This window comes from Cetorhinus maximus, chromosome 13 (assembly GCF_964194155.1).
Source record: "Cetorhinus maximus chromosome 13, sCetMax3.hap1.1, whole genome shotgun sequence".
In the NCBI taxonomy this organism is placed as follows: domain Eukaryota; kingdom Metazoa; phylum Chordata; class Chondrichthyes; order Lamniformes; family Cetorhinidae; genus Cetorhinus; species Cetorhinus maximus.
The window spans coordinates 42483083-42508784 of NC_135891.1; the positions used below are offsets into that span (position 1 = coordinate 42483083).

The window sequence follows — 25702 nt, forward strand, 5'->3', positions numbered from 1 at the left end:
AAGTAAAGCAGATGAATTGAGGGCAAAAACAGAAGCAGAAATACCTGGAAAAACTCAGCAGGTCTGGCAGCATCGGCGGAGGGGAGCACAGTTGACGTTTCGAATCCTCATGACCCTAGGGTCATGAGGACTCGAAACGTCAACTGTGCTCTCCTCCGCCGATGCTGCCAGACCTGCTGAGTTTTTCCAGGTATTTCTGCTTCTGCTTTTGTTTTGGATTTCCAGCATCCGCAGTTTTTTGCTTTTATCAGATGAATTGAGGGTGCTGATTAACACATGGGAATATGATATTATTGCTATCAGAGAGATATGGTTGAGGGAAGGGCAGGATTGGCAGCTCAATATTCCAGGGTATAGAATCTTCAGGCGTGGATGGGGAGGTGGGGTTGGTTTTATAAGAGAGGAGGTAGCATTGCACTATTGATCAATAATTCAATTACTGCAGTAAGGAGGGATGGTATCTTAGAAGGTTCCTCAAATGAGGCCATACCTGTAGAACTTATAGGAGAGCAATCACTTTGCTGGGAGTGCACTATAGGCCTCCAAACAAACAAGCAGTCAGGGGGAGATAGGGGGGCAGATATGTAGGCAAATCTCAGAGAAGTGTAAAAATAATAGAGTAATAATAGTAGGGGATTTCACATCCCCCAACGTTAACTGGGATAGTCTTGGCGTGAAAGGCTTAGAGAGGGCAGAATTCTTTAAGTTAATCCAGGAGAGCTTTTTGAGCCAGCACGTAGAAAAGTCCTAATAGATAAGGGGCGGTACTGGGCCTAATCTTAGGGAATGAAGCCGGGCAAGTGGTAGAAGTGTCAGCGGGGGAATATTTCGGGGATAGTGACCATAACTCTAAGATTTAAGGTAGTTATGGAAAAGGACAAAGGTAGTCCGAAAATAAAGGTCCTCAACTAGAGGAAGGCCAATTTCAATATAATAAAACAGGATCTGACCAAAGTGGACTGGGAGTAGCTACTTGTAGGAATGTCTACATCGGGCCAGTGGGAGTCATTCAAAAATGAAATAGCGAGAGTTCAGGGCCAACATGTTCCCATAAAGGTGAAAGGGTAGGACCAACAAACCCAGGGAACCCTGGAGGTCAAGGGATATAGAAAATTGGGTAAGGGTAAAAAAGGCTTATGGCAGATACAGAAGGCTGAAAACAGCAGAAGCCCTAGAGAAGTATAGAAAGGGGGGGTACTTAAAGTAATTAGGAGAGCGAAGAGGGGGCATGAAAAAACACTGGAAGGCAAAATAAAGGAAAATCCCAAAGCATTTTATAAATATATTAAGGGCAAGAGGGTAACCAGGGAAAAAAGGGACCAAAGTGGGGTTGTGGGTGCGGAGCCAAAGGACTAAGTGAGGTTTCAAATTATTACTTTTCATCTGTGTTCACTATGGAGAAGGACTTTGTAGGTGTAGCAATCAGGGAGGGGGACTGTGACATCCTTGAACAAATTAGCATTGAAAGGGAGGAGGTATTAGCAGTTTTAGCAGGCTTAAAAGTGGATAAATCCCCAGACACAGATGAGATGTATCCCAGACTGCTATGTGAGGCAAGGGAGAAGATTGCAGGGGCTCTGACATTAATTGAAATATTCTCTGGCCACAGGAGAGGTACCAGAGGACTACAGGACAGCGAATGTGGTACCATTATTCAAGAAGGGTAGTAGGGATAACCCAGGTAATTACAGACCAGTGAGTCCAACATCAGTGGTAGGGAAACTATTGGAAAAAATTCTGAGGGACAGGATTAATCTCCACTCGGAGAGGCAGGGATTAGTCAGGGATAGTCAGCATGGCTTTGTCAGGGGGAGATAATGTTTAACAATTTTGATTGAATTTTTCAAGGTGGTGACTAGTTGCGTAGAGGAGGGTGGTGCAGCTGATGTAGTCTCCGTGGACTTTAATAAGGCTTTTGACAAGGTCCCACAAGGGAGAATGGTCAAGAAAGTAAGAGCCCATGGGATCCAGGGCAATTTGGCAAATTGGATCCAAAATTAGCTTAGTGGCAGGAGGCAGAGGGTGATGGTCGAAGGTTGTTTTTGCGATTGGAAGCCTGTGACGGGTAGTGTACCGCAGGGATCGGTGCTGTGACCTTTGCTGTTTGTAGAAGGTACATTAATGATTTAGGTGTGAATATAGGAGGTATGATCAGTAAGTTCACAGATGACATGAAAATTGGTGGTGTTGTAAATAGTGAGGAGGAAAGCCTTAGATTATAGGACGATATAGATGGGCTGTAAGATGGGCACAGCAGTGGCAAATGGAATTTAATCCTGAAAAGTGTGAAGTGATGCATTTTGGGAGGACTAACATGGCAAGGGAATACACAATGAATGGTAGGACTCTAGGAAGTACCGAGGATCAGAGGGATGTTGGTGTACATGTCCACAGATCCCTGAAGGTAGCAGCACAGGTAGATAAGGTGATTAAGAAGGCATATGGGATACTTGCCTTTATTAGCTGAGGCATAGAATATAAGAGCAGAGAGGTTACATTGGAGCTGTATAAAATGCTAGTTAGGCCACTTCTGGAGTACTGTGTATAGCTCTGGTCGCTACGCTATAGGAAGGATGTGATTGCACTGGAGAGGGTGCAGAGGAGATTTACCAGGATATTGCCTGGACTGGAGCATTTCAGCAATGAAGAAAAACCGGTCAGACTAGGGTTGTCTTCCTTAGAGCAGAGGAGGCTGAGGGGACACCTGATAGAGGTATACAAAATTATATGGGGCATAGATAGGATATATAGGAAGAAACTTTTCCCCTTAGCAGAGGTATCAATAACTAGAGGGCATAGATTTAAAGTAAGGGGCAGGAGGTTTAGAGGGGATTTGAGGAAAGATTTTTTCACCCAGAGGGTGTTTGGAATCTGGAACATACTGCCGGAGGGGGTGGTAGAGGCAGGAACCCTCACAACATCTTAGTAGTATTTAGATGGGCACTTGAAACACCATAGCAAACAGGGCTATGGGCCAAGTGCTGGAAAATGGGATTAGAATAGGTAGGTGCTTGATGGCCGGCAGGGCCTGTTTCTGTGCTGTATAGCTCTAAAACTCTATTTATTCATTAGGGGTGATCTTATTGAATCATACAAGATTCTGAGGGGGCTTGACAGGGTAGATGTTGAGAAGATGTTTTTATTATTGGGGGAATCTCAAACTAGGGGACATAGTTACAGAATAAGGGGACACTCACTTAAAACTGAGATGCAAAGCAATTTCTTCTCTCAGAGGGTAGTGAATGTCTGGAATTCTCTACCGGAGAGAGTTGTGGAGGCTAGATCACTGAAAGTATTTAAAGAGGAAGTAAATAGATTTTTGAAATATCAGGGAGTTGAGGGATATGAGGAGCTGGCACAAAAGAGGTCTGGAGGCCTAGGGCAGATCAGCCATGATCTTATTGAATGGTAGAGCAGGCTTCAGGGGCCAAAAGGCCTACTCCTGCTCATATTTCTTATGTTCTTATTTCTTTGTTGAAGCCATGAGGTCAAATCCTGCAAACACATGCCAGGTCTTTGTTGTAAAATGCAATCTAATTCCAATACATCCTCCCCCATCTCTATTTGGTTACAAACTGAGCATAAAATGATATTTTTCCATGAAAGCATGGAAATATTAGATGCAGCGTAAAAATTGATTTTTTAAAGCAAAATAAGCACAATATATGGCTTTCCAGGCTAACTTCATTTGCATCAAAGCAGTAGTTCCTCAGAGTATACAGATGGTGACCCGAATAAACACATCAACCTTTTGATCCAGGTTCAAGTTTTCCACAGGGGTGGAATGTTTTCACATTAGATTGGAGAAAAGTGCACTGAAAATTTGCTAGGTTTAAATAATGAATCCACTGGCGTGCAGACTGGACGTTAGGCAGTTGTTCTTTACCCAGAGAGAGTAGAGTGCCTTTAAGAGGTAATAGCACCAGTTCTTGACTGAGGCAGAGATCACACCATATGGAGGTTGTGTCTTTATGGATAACACTTGGTCCATGTGATCTCCTGAACTGGTTTTGATCACTTGAGGGATTTGGCAAGAAATTTTCTAGGGTCTTTTACCCCTTCTTATTATTCTGGTTTCTCTCCATCTCTTAGGAAATAACATGGGTGATGAAAACCAAAATATTTGGGGAAATAACATGTTGTGAAGTGTTGCATTTTTGCATTCAAAATATTAGTGCCTGCCACCCTTCAATACCCATTTCAAGCTGCAGCACATGTCCTCTACACCTTGAGCAAACCATATGCAAATGTATTCAACTCTTCTACAGAGCCAGCAAAATGGCAGTGTGTTTATTTACACCTCATCAGATCCTTCAAAACCCCAAAGAACTTTACTTTAGAAATGTAGTTACTTATCTAGGGAAAAACACAATAGCCATTTGCACACAGGAAGATTTCATATCAGGAGGCTGATGTACACTGGTTACAAGGGCATGGAGACCTCCCAGCTCCTCTTCAAAGTTTGCCAGGTCATCTTTTATGTCAGCAAACAGGCACACACAGCTTTGATTTAACACATCACCCAAAAGATCGCACTGCCAACAATGCAGAGCTCACATGACATTTGCAAGAATACCAAATGTATTGGCAACACCGCTACAAGAGTCCACTTGCCAACCAATTAGCACTCTCTTCTTGTGAAACATAAATTGTTGTTCCCTTTACATTTGGCATTCTCGCAAATGACCTGTTAAGTGCAAGACATTAAGCTTTAAGGTGTCTTCTTTCGGAGATACTCAATTTCAGTACTCCCAAATGATTTGTAAAGGAATTTTCTTTTCCAGGTGCATAATATTTATAGATGTTAAACAGAGGCCAGTTATTCTACACATGTAAAATATATTTCTCCACTTTAATTTGTTACCATGGCTACTGCATAAATACCTGTACCATTAAGGCTGCTGTTCATCTTGGCATAAGTGCCGCGAACCACCTGCTCATACATTTGGGATCCCATTGTTTTCACACTCTCTCTGATCATGATGCCTTGGGCTTGCATCATAAATAGATACGTGTTTACTGGAAAAGAAAATAATGCACAATTAAATACACTTCAGTAGAATTGCATAATTGGGAATTGCAGTTCAATTATGGTAAACAGCAACAGCTGAATTTAGAAATAAATCAAGTACCTCATTAAAATCAAAATGTACAAACTCCAGCCTAATAATACTGATTCAAAAACAGGCAGACTAGCAGGTAGCAAGCTTGAGTTTCAGACTCTGTACATTACATTCCTGATCTCAGTCAAACTAAATGAGCACTATACTATGAGGAAAGGAATCTGTTCAAACAGCAGCCATAGAAGAGCAGACACCCAGTGACAGGTAAAAATGAAGTCAGAGGGGGTGTAAAAGGGATCAATCCTTAGAGAAAAAAAATAGCATTGAACAGGTTCAAAACAACAAGCATCAAGAAACTCAGTTCTTGCAGTCACCAAAACAGGCATTTAAAAAGTGATATCCTTTGAGACGTTCCTGCAGATGTCTCATCACCCTGCCGGCCTTGTGCACTTTCCTCCTCTGGCTGCAATCAGGGAACCTCTTTAAACAGTAGAATAAATACACAATACAAAACACCCTGCTAACAGTAATCCGCAATTCTGCTCGGAGTATCATGGTACCTGAAGCCTAACTTCCGAACACCACTGGCCTTCTTTGGACTAAATCAGTTGCCACCATGAGCCTCATTATATCCATGCTCCTTTGAACAAAGGGTAGCTCCATTCTCAGTGAAGGCACCCAGACACTAGTCTAACTGTAAACATGTGGTGGACTGCCTTAAAATGAAGGAATCTTGGGACAGCATAATGGTGTTTGAGATCACTAACCAGCTCGGCAGTTAAATTGTTCCCTGTTGAATGAGTTTATATCATTTTTGAAAAGGGGCATTTATGGCTTCAGCTGACATCATTTTGAACCTGGGGAAATACAACCAATCGATAAAAGGGAACTGCTCCTTCGAGCTGATGAGTAATCTTTATGGGAAAGATGTGACACACAACTCATTTTTTGTTTAGATACGTGGAGTAGCTACTCAGAGTCACAGGAGTCAGCTGATGAACTAACAAAAGAATAAAATATTTATTAAACAAGAAAAGATGAACTATATTACAATACTCCTTCACCCACAATTGTACCTTTACAGATATATACAGATTTGTAAGGATAACACAAGTTACAAAAACTCTTATACTCTGATGTTCACAGTAAGTACACAGTACATGTAAACCAATAGGCAACCTGTGGTCAGATATGCCACACTCCGAAACCAACTGATAAATACCACCCAACAGATGCTGTGGATCTCTCATCAACTCTCCCCAGGTGCTTGTCACACAGTGAGCCAACCAGTCTCACTGAACTCTGTCTTTCACACAAGGGTTTCCAATCTTCACTCTGGAAAAACTCGCTTTGGGGTCCCAAGCCGACACTCTCTCAGATGCCTTCTACAAGGGTCTACCTCCAGTGTTTTGAACTCTCCTTCTGATGCTCCTCTCTCCTAGATCGCCACATGCATTCAAGCTTTCTTCCACACAGTCTCTCTGACTCAGCCATACCAACAGATCATCACTGCTTCACATGCCTATAGTAAAGAGTTACAGACCTTCAGCTGTCTTTTGGAACTTCTGGCTTCTCTCAAGCCTATATTGCTTTGAATCTGCATCCTGCAGCTTTCATCTCTTTAAGCTTGAAGCCTTCCTCTCTGCTCCTTACTTTCACTTCCATAGAACAGAACCTCTTCCAGATTCCTGTCCTTTGACTGGATCATCCTCTTTGGACCTTTCCTGTTTCACTTCCCTGGATTTGGGGACTTTCTTCTGTAGTTTCTGGAACCTGCTTCTGCAGTTTCTCTCCTATTCAGCTACCCCTGGCAGCTGGCTTCAACTTCAGTTTGGGACTTGCTATGTGTCCCTTTGCTGTTCAGCCTTTCTTGGAAACTTGCCTGGGCGAGTGAAGCTCCAACAACACTCAAAGCTCGACGCCATCCAAGACAAAGCACCTGCTTGATCGACACGCTATCCATCATCTTAAACATTCACTTCCTCCACCACCAGTGTACAGAGGCAGCAGCGTGTATCATCTACAAGATGCCCTACAGAAACTCAACATCTTCCAAACCCATGAACTCTACCCCTAAAAGGATAAGGCACATGGGAACACCACCACCTTTAGGTTCCTCTTCCAAGTTGCTCACCATCTTGACTTGAAACTATATCACCGTTCCTTCCCTGTGTCAACGGTTCAAAAACCTGCAATTCCATTCCTAACCACATTCCTACACCACATGGGCCTCAGCGGTTCAATGCTGCAGCTCATCACCATCTTCTTGGGGGCAATTAGGGATGAGCAATAAATGCTAGCCTTGCTCACAACATCCACGTCTCAAGAACAAATTTTATAAAAATTACTTATTTTACCATTAAAGACCCAGTTACACCCGATTAAACAAGGTGTAAAGAGTTTCTAAAAGCGTTGTGAGCGTGGCAAAGGGGAGGTTCGCACTGACTTCGATAATTGCTGGCTTGGGGTGGGAGGGGGTCCAGAGTACAGCATCTTGACGGAGTGCTGAGTGACAAACCGCAGTTTCAAGATTTCCATGCTAATCTGCGGATGTGCTATATCCTGGAGTTGCGGCAAATTTCAGAGGGGTAATTCTAGCAAACGCCCTTCTGTAACCACTGCCCCTGTAAAATCCAGACCTTTATATTATCCTAGATTTCTGTGACAACTTTGCCCCTTCTGTAGCCCAGGGCACAGAGGTCGGTTGTACCCTCCTGCGTCACCTGCCTGGGCTGAGAACATTGAATGCAGTGCAATTCAGGGATTAAGCTGGGGACCTACCTTGCTTGTCTAGCACAGCTAGGGACTAGATAAACTCACTGAGCTTTTGGAGGAGTTGAAGCAAAATGAGCTATAAGCTAACCCTACAAAGAATGCTATTAAGCATTTTTAGAATATTTTTCCATTATTCGAATACATGCTTAACAGAAACTATTTATCAGGAAATAGTTAACCACCAGACACTAATGCTGGCTGGGATTTTGCAATTGTGTTCACCAGCCCATAATTTGGGACCGATCATGAACTGGCAGTGCAAAAGTGGAAAGCTCGGGGCCTCATGTTCAGTCATTTGTGGCATTTTCAAATCACACTAATATGCTACAAAAGTCTCTAACATTGCTCGGAATGTGCAACTATGGTAATCAAACGAAAACAAATCTTTATTAAGTTAAAAAAAAAATACAACCAGCTGAGCTGGACAAGCAAGGTTAATTCCTGAATTGCATTGCATTCAATGTTCTCAGCCCAGGCAGTTGATGCAGGAGGGTACAACCAACCTCTGTGCCCTGGGTTACAGAAGGGGGAAAGCTGTCACAGAAATCTAGGATAATATAAAGGTCTGGATTTTACAGGGGGAGTGGTTACATTAGGGCGTTTGCTAGCATTACCTCTCTGAAACTTGCTGCAACTCCAGGATATAGCGCATCCGCAGATTAGCATGGAAATCTTGAAACTGTGGTTTGTTACTCAGTATTCTGTCAGAGAACGTGCTCTGGACCCCCTCCCACCCCAAGCCAGCAATCATTGAAGTCAGTGAGAAGCTCCCCTTTGCCACACACAATGCTTTTAGAAACTCTTAAAAAAGTTACACCTTGTTCAATCGGGTGTAACTGGGTCTTTAATGGTAATTTAAGTAATTTTTTTTTAATTGTTTTTGGGACGTGGGTGTTGTGGGCAAGGTTAGCATTTATTGCCCATCCCTAATTGCCGAGCTGGTGGTGACGTGCTGCAGCCTTGAGCTGCTGAGGTCCATGTGGTGTAGGTACACCCACGTACATAAATTAATTCAGTATAATTTTAAATGAGTATAATTTAATGGAATCATTAAATTTTCTGTTTCAGTCTATTGTACTGAAACAATGAATAGATAACAATGATTATATTTTGCTGTAAGTAAACAAACAATGGTATGTTTAAAGACAAAAAATGCTCAAAATACTCAGCAGGCCTGGTTTATCTGTGAGGAGAGAATCAAAGTTAACGGTTCAGGTTGGCGACCCTGAGATTTCAGGTCGGTGCCCTCTTGTCAGAATTGATAATGGGTAATTGATGTTAATTCCGTTTTGCTCCTCACAGATGAGCCAGACCTGCTGAGCATTTCCAGCATCTCTCTTTATTTCCAAGTTCTCCAGAATCTGTAGTTCTATATTCTTGTATTAATGGCTGTGTTTGATTTAATATAGTCAGAATGATTGCTAACAAAGGCTTGTGAATAAGCAACCTTTTATTAGGTATATTGGTGGGGGCAGTAAAGAACTTAGTTCTTACCAAGGAAATTTGATATTAACATTGGATCTCCAAGTCTCTGAAGTGAAAAGGTACTTAATTGGTCAGTACTAATATGACTGACCTTGAAGATCTGAAGTATGATTCTTTTTAAAACAAATGTTGTGTGAACCAAACACATCAAGTAATGCTGAACATGATTTATATTATACAAGCAGGCTGGCCTCATGACTTTGTTCACAAGTCATGAATATTGCTAAATTTGAATGCTGATAAGTTTCATCAGGAGTTGAAGGATACAATTCATAGCACATACTAAACAATTAAAATTTTTGATGCAGGCATTAATTTCAAATGTGAACTATAATGACACCAATTTGTGGACTGAATTTGCCCCTACAGCTTATGATTCCCTTCCCACAGCCCCCTCCCCACCCACCCACCTTTTCAAAATGTGAGCCATTTCCATGAAATGTATACTTATTGAAATATCACATGTAGTAACATTTACAATGTACTCACCCTAGTCTGTACAATAATGAAGAGTTTTTTTAAATCTGGTACATCTCATAAGATTTTCCAGCAAAGTCTCAAGTCATGAACTTCCTTTACTTCTATTCATAGTAACATAATGCGTGACCTTACGCATGCAAATTTGCCACAACTGTACTGTATGGATTTAGATTTGAAACTGAACAAAGGAAAGCTATGGTACTCTTCATTGCCTGATATAGGCTAAACAGGAAACCCAACATGGTATTTAAAACCTCCTATAAGCATAAAGCACGTCAAAATTCGAGAAGTGAAGCAATTCATTGAGCGCTGACATTGCATGTTAAACTATAATACCATGTGGCAAGTATTAAATAGTCAATTTAACATTCTCGCCATTCAGTCTAGCACCTGTAAACTTAGATTTCCATTGGTATAATTTGCAATAATAAAGGACACCTGCTGTTTTGAGAAGAGCCCTTTCACAACTGCATACAGGCAAGTCATTATTTTTATGAAGTGCTGTCACTTTCTGATATGGGGAAAACACTGCTGCCAATTTGCAAATGTAACTCTGAGTCAAAACAATTAAACTAATTAACAAAATCAGGGACAAAGTAAAAGCAGCCCCTTAAAAGGGAAACTGCAAAAGCAAAAGACAAACTTCAAAGGAAATTTACAAACATCAAACAAAAATGTGATTAAGATGGTCAATAAAACATCCCAGTCCCCACGGTGCCCACTGAGCATGGAAGGCCTCAACGGTGCCGGCAGACACCACGTGCTCCCTGTCCAGGGACATCCGGCCTCGAACGTAGCCACGGAAAAGGGGCAGACAGTCGGGTCGGATGACCCCCTCGATCACCCGCTGCCTGGACCTGTTAATGGCCAACTTGGCCAGGCCCAGGAACAGGTTCACGAGGAGGTCCTCCTCCCTCCCTGGCCCCTCTCCACACCGGGTGCCCGTAGATCAGGAGCGTGGGACTGAAGTTAAACGAACCAACAGTGAAAGGTTTTTCAAATAACTGAAAAGGGAGTGCAGCCTACAACACCCTACATAAGCGTGGTCCACGAACTCCACAAGGCTGCAAAAGACACAGGCATCGTGGGAGTCCATGAACCGACACAACCTATGGTTGTATGATATTGTAGGTGCACATAGTAAGGACATTTTGCAATTAGATCCTACATTGTAATCCCCATTTTGTTTATACTGCAAGTCTTCCACGAAAGGTAAATCTTAGTTCATCCTTTCACCATCATCTCTAATTCCACTGGAAAATTGTTGACTCCCTGATTAAGAATTTGACTGCATAGGTACCAGACAACCTCTGGCACAGATTTCAGTGCACACAGTTTAATCTGTGATGCTTGACAACAAGTGTTGACAGTGTATGTGACAGGAGAGAATAGGGGAAGTCCTGCATTCAATTTGGTTGGCAACCTAGAAAGCCAATCCTTGGAGCTCAGAATCAGAAGTCAAGCTTTTGTGTCTCTTACTCACTGACAAAGAAATCTGAGTAGATTGGAGTCGTGACTACTGAACGTGACAGCTATTTCTAAGTCAGTAAGAAACTGTTCACTTTACAGTGACTTAGACTCCATCAAAAGGAAAAAACCACATATGTTTCATGATATAAGAAGTGACAAAGAAAAACTTACTGAATCTTGCTGCAAAAACCATTCCATTCATCCCTGTATTACATACATTAATTTACAATTGGATTTCTCTCACTGGAATGCTGTTCAGTCCATAATATTGGAGAAGTGCTGCTGGCAGCATGCATATGTTACAATTTCCAGTACACACAAGAGGTGTTATTGTTCTGTGCCTGGGTCAGGTCATTGCCATTATTTAACTTGATTTTGTGTATAAAAGGTATTGCCTAAATTAGAGTCAGTGGTGGCTGTCAACCCAAGTACGTTGCTAGTGCAGACTCAATTTATAACACAACCGCATTTGCCTCTGACAGCAAACAACGCATGTCAAAGTAAATAACTAAGTGAAGAATTTGAGATAAGTTGGAATAAGATATTGTATAAAACCAAAGCTTTTTATTCAATATCTGTGTAGAATCTCTTTCTGGGGAAAGGATTAGAGAAAATAATCAAGTGTTGTGTGAATTGTCGTAATAAGAGAGAGAGAGAGAGATGTGATCAGATTTAAACATTACTGTTCATGAGGTCAAAAATGCATATTGTCACTGGTCACATAAAAGCTGTAATCTGCACTTAAAAAAGTCTAGTGCTGCCACACCAGCAACGATACCAGCAATTGTAAAATTAGCATTAGTTAACTATAGCAAGTCTATAGCCCAGATTTTGTGGTCAGCAGCAAATAAATACCATTCAAGATGCTTGCAACTGCCTACAGATTTGTGCTTTTGCAAGTTTGTATGAACATACAAACATATGGATTAAGAGAAGTAGGCCAATCAACCCCTAGAACCTGCTCTGCCATTCAATAAGATCATGACTGATCTGATTGCGGCCTCAACATCACTTTCCTGCCTGCCCCCCCCCCCGCCGATACACTTGTTAGTCAAACATCTAACCTCAGCCTTAAAAATATTCCATGGCCAATCTCTGGGAAGTGTGTTCCACAGGTTCACAACCCTCAGAAAAATATTTCTCCTCATCTCCTCAAAAGGGAGATCCCTTATTTTTAAACTGTGTCCCCTAGTTCTAGTCTCTCTCACAAGGGAGGAACATCCTCTCTGCATCCGCCCTGTCAAGTCCCATCAGAATCTTACATGCTTCAATAAGATCACCTCTCATTCTTCTAAACTCCAATGGATAACAGGTCCAACCTGTCCAATCTTTCCTCATAGGATAACACCCCCCCTCATCCCAGGGATTTGTCATGTAAACCCTCTCTGAACTGCTTCTAACGCAATTATGTCCTTTCTTAAATAAGGAGACCAAAACTCAGTACTCCAGATGTACAATGCCCCGTATAACTGTAGCAAAACATCACTACTTCTATATTCCATTCCCCTTGCAATAAACAATTCCATTTTCTGATTCGGCGCAGCTCCCTCTATAGAGGATCTGGGACCTGTGCGAGCAGCAGCGCGTTTCTTCAACCAGATTGTGGACTAGTAAGGGTTCATCAAATTCAAAATTAAGAATTAGAATATTCAATGAAAAATATTTCTCTCACTTTCTGTACAATAAAGAGAGGGAAGAAAGAAAGAAGGGGCTGACAAAGAAAAAATGAATTCTTTAAAATTATAATTAAAATAATTAAAATCTGAAGGAATAAGACTCCTTCTAAGTTCAGTGCCAGAGATTGTTCGTAGTAATTAAGACTTACTGAACTATTGAAAATTCACTTACACTTGAATGAACAAACCCTCACTCTATCTTGAATGTTTAGTGGACATCTAGTAGGCAAGTGCCAAAATTTCATGCCCTTCATTTGTTTGAATGGTAAATTTCTCATTTGGCATTGGTGCAGCAAAACTCAAGGAGGAACAGAGCAAAATGGACGTCCTGATTTTCATGCTCACCATCTTCTCAAGGGCAATTAGGGATGGGTAACTAATGCTGGATTTTCCAGTGACACTCACATCAGATGAAAAAATAAAAGTGTAGATGACCTGTGCAAGCTTTTCAATTTACTGCACCAGTGACCTGACTTGTTATTCCTATTGCAGAATCCAGGGCACATATTTTTCAAAGAACTTTCTCATTGCTGGAAATTAGCATATGCGCGCACACGTGTGTGAGTGTGTATGTATGCAATATATAAATTCAGCTTGAATTAGGTAGAAAATTAGGTTCTTACTGCAAGAATTGTTTTACTGGAAGCTGCTTAAAGGTTTGCTTTTGTAGAAAAAAAACTAGATGAATGATTCTTGGGTGATGGCAGCTGTGGCTAGCCTGAAAAGGGGTTATAGTCAGAAGAGACCTCTATAATAGTAGAACAACTGGATAGATTAATAAAACAAATACACAAACTTCAAAGCTATGTTACAGTGTACAGTTATCTATGCCTAATTAAGATGGTTGCTAGGTTATAAAAGTTAATGTGTAGAAATAGAGGTTACTTTAGTGACATCACCTTATAGTTTAGTATTCTGAGAATGGTTAGACTGCATAGAAGTTATGAACAGATTAACAAAGTTTATGTAGTGACTGTAGCTATAAGACTTATTGTACTGTGTAGTATCACGTGACAGTGTGGACGAATCAGCCCTAAGCGCAGGGAACCTTAGGGGTGAAGTTTGTGTCTAAGTGTGGTTCCTGGTGGAAGCATGTAACTGCTGCTGAAGCCCGGTAAATAAAAGTTCACTGCTTATGAAAAACCTGTCTGGAAAATCAAGTCCATAACAGTTTTTGAACAGCTTTAGGCATAAATAAGCAATAGCAAGCAAATACAAACAACAAAGGCTCTGAAAGTTAGTTTGAAGGCCAAGAGATGGAATGTTTCAAGGAAGTTGTGGAATTGATCATGGGGGAAACAGATTTAGATGAGATGAAGAGAATGATGTAAAGGCTTGGTTTCTCAAGGACAGAAAGTGTGTAAAGGCTCTGGAAGTTCACAGAAGGTGGATAACATAAGGGTGGGCTTTAATCCCATGATTTAGACAAATAACTTGACATAAGAACTTTTACAGGGCTGTTAAGTCATGTCAACAGCCAGGTCCACCCCTGAACAAGATATAAAGGATATTTTTTTTTTTAAAAGGAAGCCATTGCATTTGGTGGAGGAGAGAAACTCCTAAGCATAGATCCATGTTAACAGTTTTGGGAGTTTGAGATGTCATGAAGACATGACGCACCAAGAGAGAAAGAATGTAGAAAGAGTAAGTGGTTCAAGCATGCTAGCTGCCCTGCCCACACTGGACCAGTACTTGTGACCTGTCACAGTCCTATGTTTTTGCTGTATAATTAGTTTATTGTATTCTGTCTTGCACTCTGATTAAATTCAACATGACCAACATATTGGCTGCAGTTGATCCTGATTGATTAGATAATTGATCATCAAGTAATTGTACTCAAGTTGTAAACAAATTGGCAAGATTAAAAACTAGCACCATTAACTGACTGTTCCAAGCACGAGTTGAATTGAAATTCAAGTATTTCAGCTTCACAAGAAAGTGTTGTGTTGTATTCTATGTAGAAATAACTGGATTTTAGATTTATTCATCAGTTTAAAAAAAGATGTCAACTTGCACAATGGCCAATCTCAAAATCTGTTGGTTTCCTTGTGCAGCTGAAAGACACATGTTCAAACTCTTTCGAGTTATCAACAGTCACAGATTGCAACTCTTTCGAGTACAATCACAGTTCTTGGTTTTCCGGGAGTGGGACATGAACCCACAACCCTCTGATTCAAAGGCGAGGGTGCTATGAACTGAGCCACAGCTGACACCTCTAAGACACATGTTCAATGTGATCTTAACAAGATCACAAGATAAATACAAATGAGGGAGATCGCTGAGCCTATCTCTGCTCATTCAGAAGAACTTACATTCCCAAATCTCAGAAAGCAGGTAAGAAACTATCAGCTGATGAAAACAAAGTTTCATAAAGCGTCTACTGCTTTCATGTTAAGACAGCATCACTTATGAACCACCGGATAACTCAAAAAAGTATGCAATACTCAAGCGCATTTAAAAATAAGTATTTAATATGCAAAATTACTTCTGCTACATTTTATTCAGTAATAAACACAGTAGAACACAACTTATCAACTCTCCTAATGCAGACCAGCTAACTGGCAAACCTGTAATACCTTGTTCATTAAATCAATCTTGTGGTATGCTTTTTGCACATCACAACACAATTATCTGACTCAAAAACAAAAACAGAATTACCTGGAAAAACTCAGCAGGTCTGGCAGCATCGGTGGAGAAGAAATCAGTTAACGTTTCGAGTCTTCATGACCCTTCGGCAGAACTGAGTATAGTTAGGAGAGGAGTGTAGTTAGGAGAAAGGTGAAATATGATTTACCTTTCTCCTAACTATACTCAGTTCTGCCGAAGGGTCATGAAGACTCGAAACGTTAACTGATTTCTTCTCCACCGATGCTGCCAGACCTGCTGAGTTTTTCCAGGTAATTCTGTTTTTGTTTTGGATTTCCAGCATCCGCAGTAGTTTTTTGTTTTTACAATTATCTGACTGATCATTTCCAACTGACTAAACTCAAAATAAATTTCCTTCTCATTTTTTTTTACTGTCAATACATACATATGTTGGTTTCAAGCCATTAAAGGCAGTGCCAGCAAATAGCAGGTGTAATGATACTACATTCTTGCATTACAACATAATATCTTCCTAATTTTAGGTTCAGCATTAAGCACATAATTAGCCAACAACAACTTAAATTTATATAGTGTCTTAAACCTAAAACTATCCCAAGACACCTCACAGGTGCATTATCAAACAAAATTTGAGGTGCTGGTGGTGAACTGAAGCTGGGTGTCGTCAATGTACATGTGGAACCCGATGGGTTTTCAGATAATACCGCTGATCGACAGCTTATACGTGAGAAATAGGAGTTGAGGATAGATCCTTGGGGAACACCAGAGGTAACTGTGGCAGGTGATAGGTTTGACTACCAATGAATAAATAAGAATAGCACTAGATGAATGCAGTCCCACCCAGGTAGACAATGGAGGAAATGGTGTGATCAACCATGTCAAAAGCCTGTAGATAGGTTACGATGGATGAAGGAGGTTTAGCTTACCATGATAACAGTCATTTGACAAATTCTGAGATTGTGAAGGGTTGTTTTGATAATGTGGCAGAAACCTCATTGGAGAAATCCAAACCTGGAGTTCTGGAAAAGTGGTGCATGGATTTGAGAGGCAATTGCACTCTCAAAGACTTGAGAGGAAAGGGAGATTGAAGATAAGGTGGTAGTTTGTAAGGACAGAAGGGTTAAGGGTTTTTTTCCCCCCCAGCATCCGCAGTATTTTGCTTTTATCCATAGGTTTTCTTTACCTTGAGCAGGGGAGTGGTGATGGCAGAGTTGAAGGATGGGGTGAACAGTATCTCAGGGAGAGAAATTTAATTGGATGTACAAAAGACCGCAAAAAAAAACATGAAGCATCATGTGTTTAATTCATTTGCATTTAAAATTCCTTAATCAGCTAACAATGGGGCCAGGAAGGGAAGTTGAGTGGTCTGCAGTTTAGCAAGAATCGAGTCAAGGGAGACAGACATTACCCATGTATCATTGTTTGTGAAAATAAGAATCCAGAGCCAAGTGTAAGAACTCCCCTGACTTCCAACCTGGTAAACATATAGTTGGAATCGACCAATCAGTAAAACCACCTGTAATCAGGAAATTGTGTCCAAAGAGCAATCGAAATTATGTTGGTTCATTTTCACGGCTCAAGTTTCCACTAAAATTTATTTGCATAACCACAAACCTAAAAACCTTCTACAAACCTTGATGTATTCACAAGTGTAACCTTCTAGAAGTTTTATTAAACCCATTTTAGGCATTATCACTTAAAATAAGCATTTTTAGTAAACGTCCATTCGTCCACCTCCATACACATTGTAATTTTTCTTAGTAAATTAAGTATTTTTTGGTGTGAAAAAAACTTTAAAATATACCCCCCAGTACCCAAAAAAAGAGCACAATTTGAAGAGCTTTGACCACAAAATCAGTCGAATATCAATGTTGACCTGGGGGAGTGTCTAGTTTTGTGGGTGGTCAAGGAACTAGTGTAAAAGATTGCAAAAAAAAATGCAAACAAGAATGACTGTGTGTGTGTGTGTGTGTGTGTGTGTGTGTAATTCACATGTTTAAAATTGCCCCAATCTCATGATGGTCTGGCATATTTTGCCTGATATATTGCACCATTTTAATTTATGTAAATCAAGAATGCAGTTGAACTAACCTTAGTGAAGGAGGATGAAATCAAAGAGAAGTTGGGCCAATGCTTTAATTGGCTTATGAGTGTAGAAAACCCGAGAACAAAGACAGAAAAAGTAGATGCAAATTAAGAAATGACAACTAGAATCAACCTGGAAAAAAATTAGAACAGCACTGAAAGAATTGAGGAACAGCAAAGCAGTAGGACCAAGTGAGACACTGGTGGAACTATGGACCTGCTGAGGTGAATATGGGAATCCAAGTCCTGAATAAGTGACTCAGTTGCGTTATGATATAAGAGAAAATCCCAAGGGAATGTAGGCAAAGCATTTTGGGACCAATATTCAAAGGAAATGGGGGCAATTCAAGATCACAAGAACTACTGAAGAATTAATTCCTAGGAAATCCCACCACACATCAAGATATAGGAGGCAGTCATAGACCAGAGATGGAGAAAAATAGCGGAATCCAAAGAGGTCAGTTCAGATTCATGCCCAGAAGAAGCACCACCAATGCCACTTTTGTTTTGAGACAAATTGAGAAATATTGGATATTGGGAAGGCCAATGCAATATGAAGATTTGTTCATCAATCCAGAGAAGGCTCATGACCGGGGATGGAGAAAGTCTGGAGGTGTGCTAGAATCCGTGGAGTCCCCAAGAAGTATGTACGACTATTACAGAACATGTACAAGGAATGCCAGATAAGAGTGAGAAGCAGTGCGGGGGAAGTGAAAGTTTCGAAGCCAAAGTTGGATTATACCAGTGATTGGCATTGAGTCCCTTCCTTTACTCGATTGTCATGGGTGTTCCAACTGAGCAAGTGAGACAGAAAATGCCATGGTCAATGATGCTCGCAGATGACATTGAGCTACGTGGTGACGATGGTGAGAACATGACCAAGTATCTGGATAATGGAAGACAGGGATATAACAATCAATACACCAAGGATTCAATTTATGGATTGTCAGTTTGAGCCTAGGGAACAGGGTCAGAGTGAAGGTGTAAAGATTGTGGTTGAAGATTCAGAGAAAGTGAATAGCTTCAGGTACTTGGGGTCTGTGGTGGCAGAAGATGGAAGTATGGAATTGGAAATTAAGCAATGGATTGGCTCTGGTTGGAGTAATTGGAAGAAGAAGTGTAGTGGAGTCTCATGTGAATAAAGGTATCGCCAAAATTGAAAGGAATATTTTACAAGACAGTTGCGAGTCTGGCCTTAATATACAGTGCAGAAACTTGGGCAACAGCAGGGAGAAGAACAATGACTGGATACAAGTGAGATGCAGATGCCGAGATGGATGTGTGGAGTAACAAGGGAATATAAGCACATCGGCGGCTGGGTGGTGGTGGGGGGGGGGCACGCAAGGCAGTGAAGATCATGAAAGCATCGAAGATAGTAGCTCAGAAGAGATTGAAAAAGTACAGTATCTCCTTCAGAGAGAAAGAGAGGAAATACGGTGAGGCAAGTAATGGAGATGGGACTGCCAGGAAGGAGGAGAACAGGAAGGCTCAAGACCAGATGAAAAAATGCAGTGGGGAGAGAGAGACTGAAATGTGGTGGGATTGAAAGAGGAGCGACTAATAGGAGGAGATGGAGAAGGTGGTTAACCAACATTATGGCAGTCCCAAGAAAAATTGGTAAAGCCAAAAGATGATAACAACAGGTGTAAGTGAGCAGAAACTCTACCTCAAAGTTTGAAGCATTTATGGACTGAACTCAGTAACACCATAATCTGAACTGTTTGTACAAAATTAATCTGAATAACTACAATCAGGACTGAGGCTTTTTAATCAGAAATTTCCATGGTTTCTCATTTTATATCATTCAAGACATCACACCTAGAGAACTGTTGTACAGTTTTGGTCACCTTAGGTCACACCTAGAGAACTGTATATGTTTTGGTCTTTTTACTTAAAGGAGGGATATACTTGCATTGGAAACAGTTCAGTTCATTGGGCTGATTCCTGGGATGAGGGATTGCCCTATGAGAAAAGGTTGACCAGGTTGGGCCTATACCCATTGGAGTTTAGAAGAATGAGAGGTGACCTTATTTAAACATAAGATTCTGAGGGGGCTCGACAGGGTAGATGCTGTGAGGAAGTTTTCCCCTCATGGGGGAGTCTAGAACTGGGAGGCACAATTTCAAAATAAGCAATCTCCCATTTAAGTCAGAGGAGGAGGAATAGTTTTCTCTTTTAGAAAATAGGAGGAGTAAGCCATTTAGCCCTTCAAGGCCACTCCACCAATGAGATTCAATGAGATCATGGCCGATCTTCTAAACATCATTTTCCTGCACTATCCCCATATCCTTTGATGTTTTTAATATGTAGAAATCCAACGATCTGAGTCTTGAACATATTCAACGACTGAGCCTCCACAGTCCCCTGGGGAAATGAATTTCAAAGATTCACCACCCTGAGTGAAGAAATTCCTCCTCACCTTCTCATCTCAGTGTTAAATGACTTGCCCCTTATTCTGAGACGGTGCCCCCTGGTTCTAGAGCCCATAGCTAGGGGAAATATTCTTCTGACATCTACCCCGTTGAGCCCTGTGAAAATTTTGTCTGTTTGAGTGAGATCACCCATAATTATTCTAAACTCCAGAGAATTAAGGCCCAGTCTATTTAATCTTTCCTCATAAAACAATCCCTCCGCCCCACGAATTAATCTGGTGAACCTCTGTTGCACTCCCTCTATGGCAAGTATATCTTTCCTTAGATAAGGAGACCAAAACTGCACACAATTCTCCAGGTGTGGTCTCACCAAGGCTCCATATAACTGCAGTAAGACATCTATACTCCTTTACTCAATCCTCTTGTAATAAAGGCCAACATACATCCTTAATTGCTTGCTGTACCTGCACGTTAGATTTCAGGAGGTCATTAGTCTTTTGAATTCTCTTCCACAAAGAGCAGATGAGGCTGGGCTATTGAATATATTCAAAGCTAACCAGACAGGTTTTTGATCAACAGGGAGTCAAGGGTTATGGGAGAAGGCAGGAAAGTGAAATTAAGGCCACAATCAGATCAGCCTTGATCTTATTGAACGGCAGAGCAGGTTTGAGGGGCCAAATGGCCTCCTCCTGCTCCTATTTATCTTAGGTTATGTCCAAGAGGTCAGGCATTGCACAGAGTTTACTTAATTTAACTTAATGGGCGAGAAGGAACCACAATAAAATGAAACAAGTATTCGACATTTAATAAAACCAGTTGGTTTCCCCAAAGCATTTCTCCGAGCAAAATTACAAGTTCCCATTTCCTCAAACTATCTGTGCATTACTTTACACTTCCTGCTGTCCTCTTTGTTATGCTTCTGAAACAATTGCTCCCTGAAGCTGCTTGAATCATTTGTCTTTATTCCATTCTCTCTCCTTTGCTCTATTATGTTTTTCTTTCCCTTAGTCTCCTTTCACCCACTGTTTGCATTTGTTCTGTATGCTTAATGCACAGTTAGAATGAACTATTCCGCACTTTACTCAAGGCACAGATAGTTGCATTTGTCTCTTCAAATTTTGGTTTGTGACCTATTTTTCTCCCTCTGTTTGATTGCATCCTACAGCACAGAGCTCACCATTTGGCCCATTGCACCTGTGCTGATGCTCTGAGTTACCGGTATCCAATTAATCCCACTCCCTTATTCTCTCCCCATAGCACTAATTATATTCTCTTCAAGTATTTATCAGCTTCCCTTTGAAAGTCATAATTAAATCTGGTTCCTCCACCCTTCTATATTACAGTGTGTTGCATAACTTTTCATTCATTCTGGTACAGCAGAAGAGAAAAACTGGCAGTACAAATATGTTCTTTAAAATAGTGGAAGAAGGGACCAGAAAACTGTTTTTTATATCTGGGCCAGAGTTATGGAAAAGATTGTGACAGTGCTTTATGAGGCAGATTTAGCAGCATGAGGCAAGGCTAGGGAGTGAGAATATATATCAAGGAGGACAGTGGGATGGAAATGGTGTTTGGTGGTGGGGTTGGGAGAAGAGGGGATGTGCCCCCGATGTATGTGAAGCAGTGAATGATTAGGCAACAATGCATGTGAAGCGGTGACTGAATAGACAGCGAGAAATGATGTAAAGTGTATTGGGGTCAATGAGGCAATTGTGTGATATGAATTAAGGACAAAAACTAACTAACTCCTTTGCATGCCTTGGAGAATTGAAAGTTGGGGTCTCATTCAGTGTGGTCATTTTTTTTTAAAAATGATGTTTTAGGGAACTGCACATTTTATTAGGAAGGGAGCTAAGAGTAATTAAATATTAAAATTTTCTTTTAAATCAAGTTTTCTTTCAGGAGATTAGATTCACAGGATAGTCACATGCAGGGGCTGTGGGTCAGAAATCAGACAAAGCATGTGTTCAATGTATTCAGATGACCTCAGATAACTGGGAGGCGGGACAATATTAAAACATTCCAGGGAACATTCAGATGTGGGAGTTATAGGTTTGGTGCTTTATTACATTAAATTGCTGTCAGCAAGTAATGAGATGCTTTGTGCCTGTACTGATGTGGAAGCTGGCAATGGGAACCCTAGTGTGATTATTTAGCTTATTGACTGTTCAGCTCACCTAACTGATGCCAAAGGTATCAAAAATCAGGAAGTGTAGGAGTATTGGTCCAAGATAGGAATTTCTCTGCAATGCAAGTTGAGTAGCTGACCGATGGGAAACTGAAGCACTGCAGCATCACAAATAGTGCAGAATGTAATTACAGCATAAGTTTACACAGGCAGGTGCCATTCTCAGTATGGACACAGAAAGTTACAATGGCAAAAGGGGAGAGGAGTGCATACAGACATTAGTATCTTTATTAAAGATAGACTTGATTATAGACTTGCCTCAGTATCTGAATACCAGGTTAGAATTTTGAAACAAAAGAAAATAAATTTGAAAAATGTTCCTATTTTCAAATGACCTGAAATCACACATGAACCAGGATTTCTTTTTAAGTAAATATTGGCAAGACTAATGCCATCTTCCTAGTTCTCAACAGAACATTCACAACTTAGCTCAATTCCACCTATATCCTCAACTGCTTCCTTAGACTGAACTCGGTGTGCTGGCTCAGTGCTGGTTCACTGAACTTATTCAAATCCCACATGTCAAGTAATACCAGGACTGCCTATTTGAATCTCTGAATCACTTCTGACATGTTTTTTTGACATCCCCAGGCTCAACTTTGTCAAGACTCTTTTCAGTGGTTCCTTTTTAATTGATGCATTAACTTCAATCTTCTAGTCCTCATTAACAGCTTCGCCCAGTACTTTCTGCACCTTACTCCAGCCCAAACATTTTACTTTTGAGACTGGACTACACTGCATCCCACTTCCGCTATTAACAAAGGGGGCCTTTAGCTAACTTGCAATGATCTCCATCTCAATCAATTCTTGTGGCAAAAAACTTCAAACAATTATGCAAATAAATTTCTTCCAACTTCTCTCCTCATTCTCAATTACAAATTTAAGTTTAAAATTGCTCATTATCGCTATCCTATGCACCAAAAAGCAGCTGTGTTAAATCTTAGCGTTCTTTGCTCCACTGGAAGACGACCCAAAGTCAAGTGTCTCCTCATTACTAGCTTCTTTTATCTGGCATTATCCAGGTATATCTGCAATGTATGTTATCAGGCTTTCACATCCTTTCGATGATGGGTCCCCAAAAACTGCACAGTACTATGTTTTCTATAAATCTTGTTATCTATGTCATTATTTGTAAACACAAATGCAAGTGGTCTGGTTTTTATGGCTTTAGCCGCCTGTATTCACATTTACACGGAATTGTGTATTTGAACTACAGGTATCTGTTCATCCACAGCTTCTAGCACCTTTGTATCGTTTGTATATGCACTGTTCCCCACCTGCATCACACTCCCACTGTTCTAATAATATTTGCCTTAAATCTTTTATGGTCTCTTCACTGTTTGACAAATTTCTTACTTTAAACTCAAGGCTGTACTCCCCAAACTCAAATCATCCATATAAAAACAGGTTTTAAACAGGAGGAATATAAACAAAGATAGGATCACTGTGTGGATTTGAATGTAAGGTGTTAATGTTGCAAACGCTGTGACAATGGAGTGCATGCTCTAGTTGTGATTAAGAGTTGCTGATACTAATTGGGGAGAGATGAGGGCACAGTCTCCACCTGTGTGGGAAAACTATATGAAAGGGAAAAGTAGCCTGCACTTATGTTACACTGTATTTTGTGAATAAACCCCATGTTGAAGTCAGACTGGCTCCAGCTTCTTCCTCTACCAGATGGATATTCACCACATAAACTTTAAGATATGGCCCCTTAAGTTAAAAGATGACAGAAATGGGAAGTCAGGTTAAGTGTGCAAAGCAGGAGAATATACAAATTAATAGTTTGAGTAGAAAGATAAACTACAAAAAGAAATGAGATGACGCATATTGGGAGGGCAAGAGGAAAATATGCAATAAATGATAACTCTCTGGAGAAGAGCAATGATAATTCAGAAATCAGACAAACATGTGTTAGAGAGGCAAGCAAATAAATTGATGTGGGCATAGATGCAATGCTAAGACTACAGTTAGATAAGTGTGTCCAGATTTGGATGCATGACTGTCAATACCAAACAAGCGCAAGGAAGAAAATTTACAAACCTGATACCAAAGATGACGGGCTTTAATGAATGAGACACCAAAGAAAAAGTGGCTCTGGAAAAGCAGATCAGATTGAGCAGTTCTGATAAGAAATACTTAAATTAATTGGTAGGTCAGTGACTAAAAGGCAGGAAGGCATGATAACCAATAGAACATTTCTTATTTAGAGGGTTGTTACAGCATCCAGAATGTTCTCCCATTAATATGACAGAAGCAGAATGTACAACAGCTTTTTTCAAAAACAAGGGAAGTGGATAAATATTTGAAAACACACTTTAAAAGGATATTGAAAATTGCAAGAAAATGGGACTAAGCAGATAGCTCTTCCAGACAGAAATGACCTCCTCCTGTTTTATGAAGTTCTTGGATTTTAAGGTTTAGAACAAAATGGTCCTGTTTGAAGGGCTACCATGAAGGGCAATGGAGCTAAAGTCTGTGCAGGTTCATAAAACGGAACAATTTTGCATTTGCTTGTGCTACATTATTGTCTGCAGAATATTTAAACAAAAAGGCCATTTCAGCCTTAAAAAAGATGTTTACAAATGCAAACACCATTTAGTTGGATGGCTTGCTTTACCACTGCCAATATAATTAGAACTCAAAATGCAACATGTTCATTTGGCAATCCCAGTGAATCCTCCCTTACAGGCCAACTACCCAATCACTATTAATTAGGCTAGTCATCTACCGAAGATGACTAGGGGATATTTCACCCCTTTCCTATTTTTACTTAGTTCTGTTGAAGGGTCATGAGGACTCGAAACGTCAATTGTGCTCTTCTCCACCAATGCTGCCAGACCTGCTGAGTTTTTCCAGGTATTTCTGTTTTTGTTTTTGTTCTGGATTTCCAGCATCCGCAGTTCTTTGCTTTTATCTTTGTCCTGGATTATGTCGAGCTTGAGTGTTTTTGGAGCTGCACTCATCTAGGCAAGAAGCGAGTGTTCCATCACACTCCTGACGTGACTTGCAGATGGTGGAGGCTTGGGAGTCAGGAGGCGAGCCACTCACCACAGAATACCCAGCCTCTAACCTATTCTTGTCACAGTAGGTTATGTGGCTAGTCCAGTTAGGTTTCTGGTCAATGGTGACCCATGCCCCTGGAAGTTAACAGTGGAGTAGTTTGACAATGGTAATTGAATATCAAGAGGTGGTGGTCAGGCTCTTTTTTTTTTGGAGATGGTCATTACCTGGCACTTGTGTGGCATGAATGTTATTTGCCACTATGAGCCCAGGCTGGGTGTTGTTCAGATCTTGCAGCAATGGTACTGAATAGTAACGACAGTGAACATCCCCACTTCTGTCATAATGGAGGAAAGGTCCTTGATGAAGCAGCTGATGATTCAGCTTAGGGTACTGCTTGGAGGAACTCCCTGCAGCAATGCACTGGAAATTGTATCACAGGGTTTTAAAGGGGAAGTATTTTCTCAGTACAATTAACCACAGCAGATTTATTTGCACAAT

The 25702-nt window shown here is 40.7% G+C and overlaps 1 protein-coding gene across 2 annotated transcripts in view; it reads right to left on the reverse strand.

Annotated features, from left to right (window-relative positions):
* LOC144688573 (beta-1,4-galactosyltransferase 5-like) overlaps positions 1-25702 on the reverse strand; it is a 97341-nt gene that overhangs the window by 37886 nt on the left and 33753 nt on the right. Inside the window, exon 2 of one of the 2 annotated variants that reach the window (XM_078555310.1) lies at positions 4891-5019. In XM_078555310.1, coding sequence (XP_078411436.1) covers positions 4891-5019 — 129 coding nt within the window. Of the gene's footprint in view, positions 1-4884; positions 5020-25702 lie in introns of both variants that reach the window. The other variant, XM_078555309.1, reaches the window with a different exon arrangement.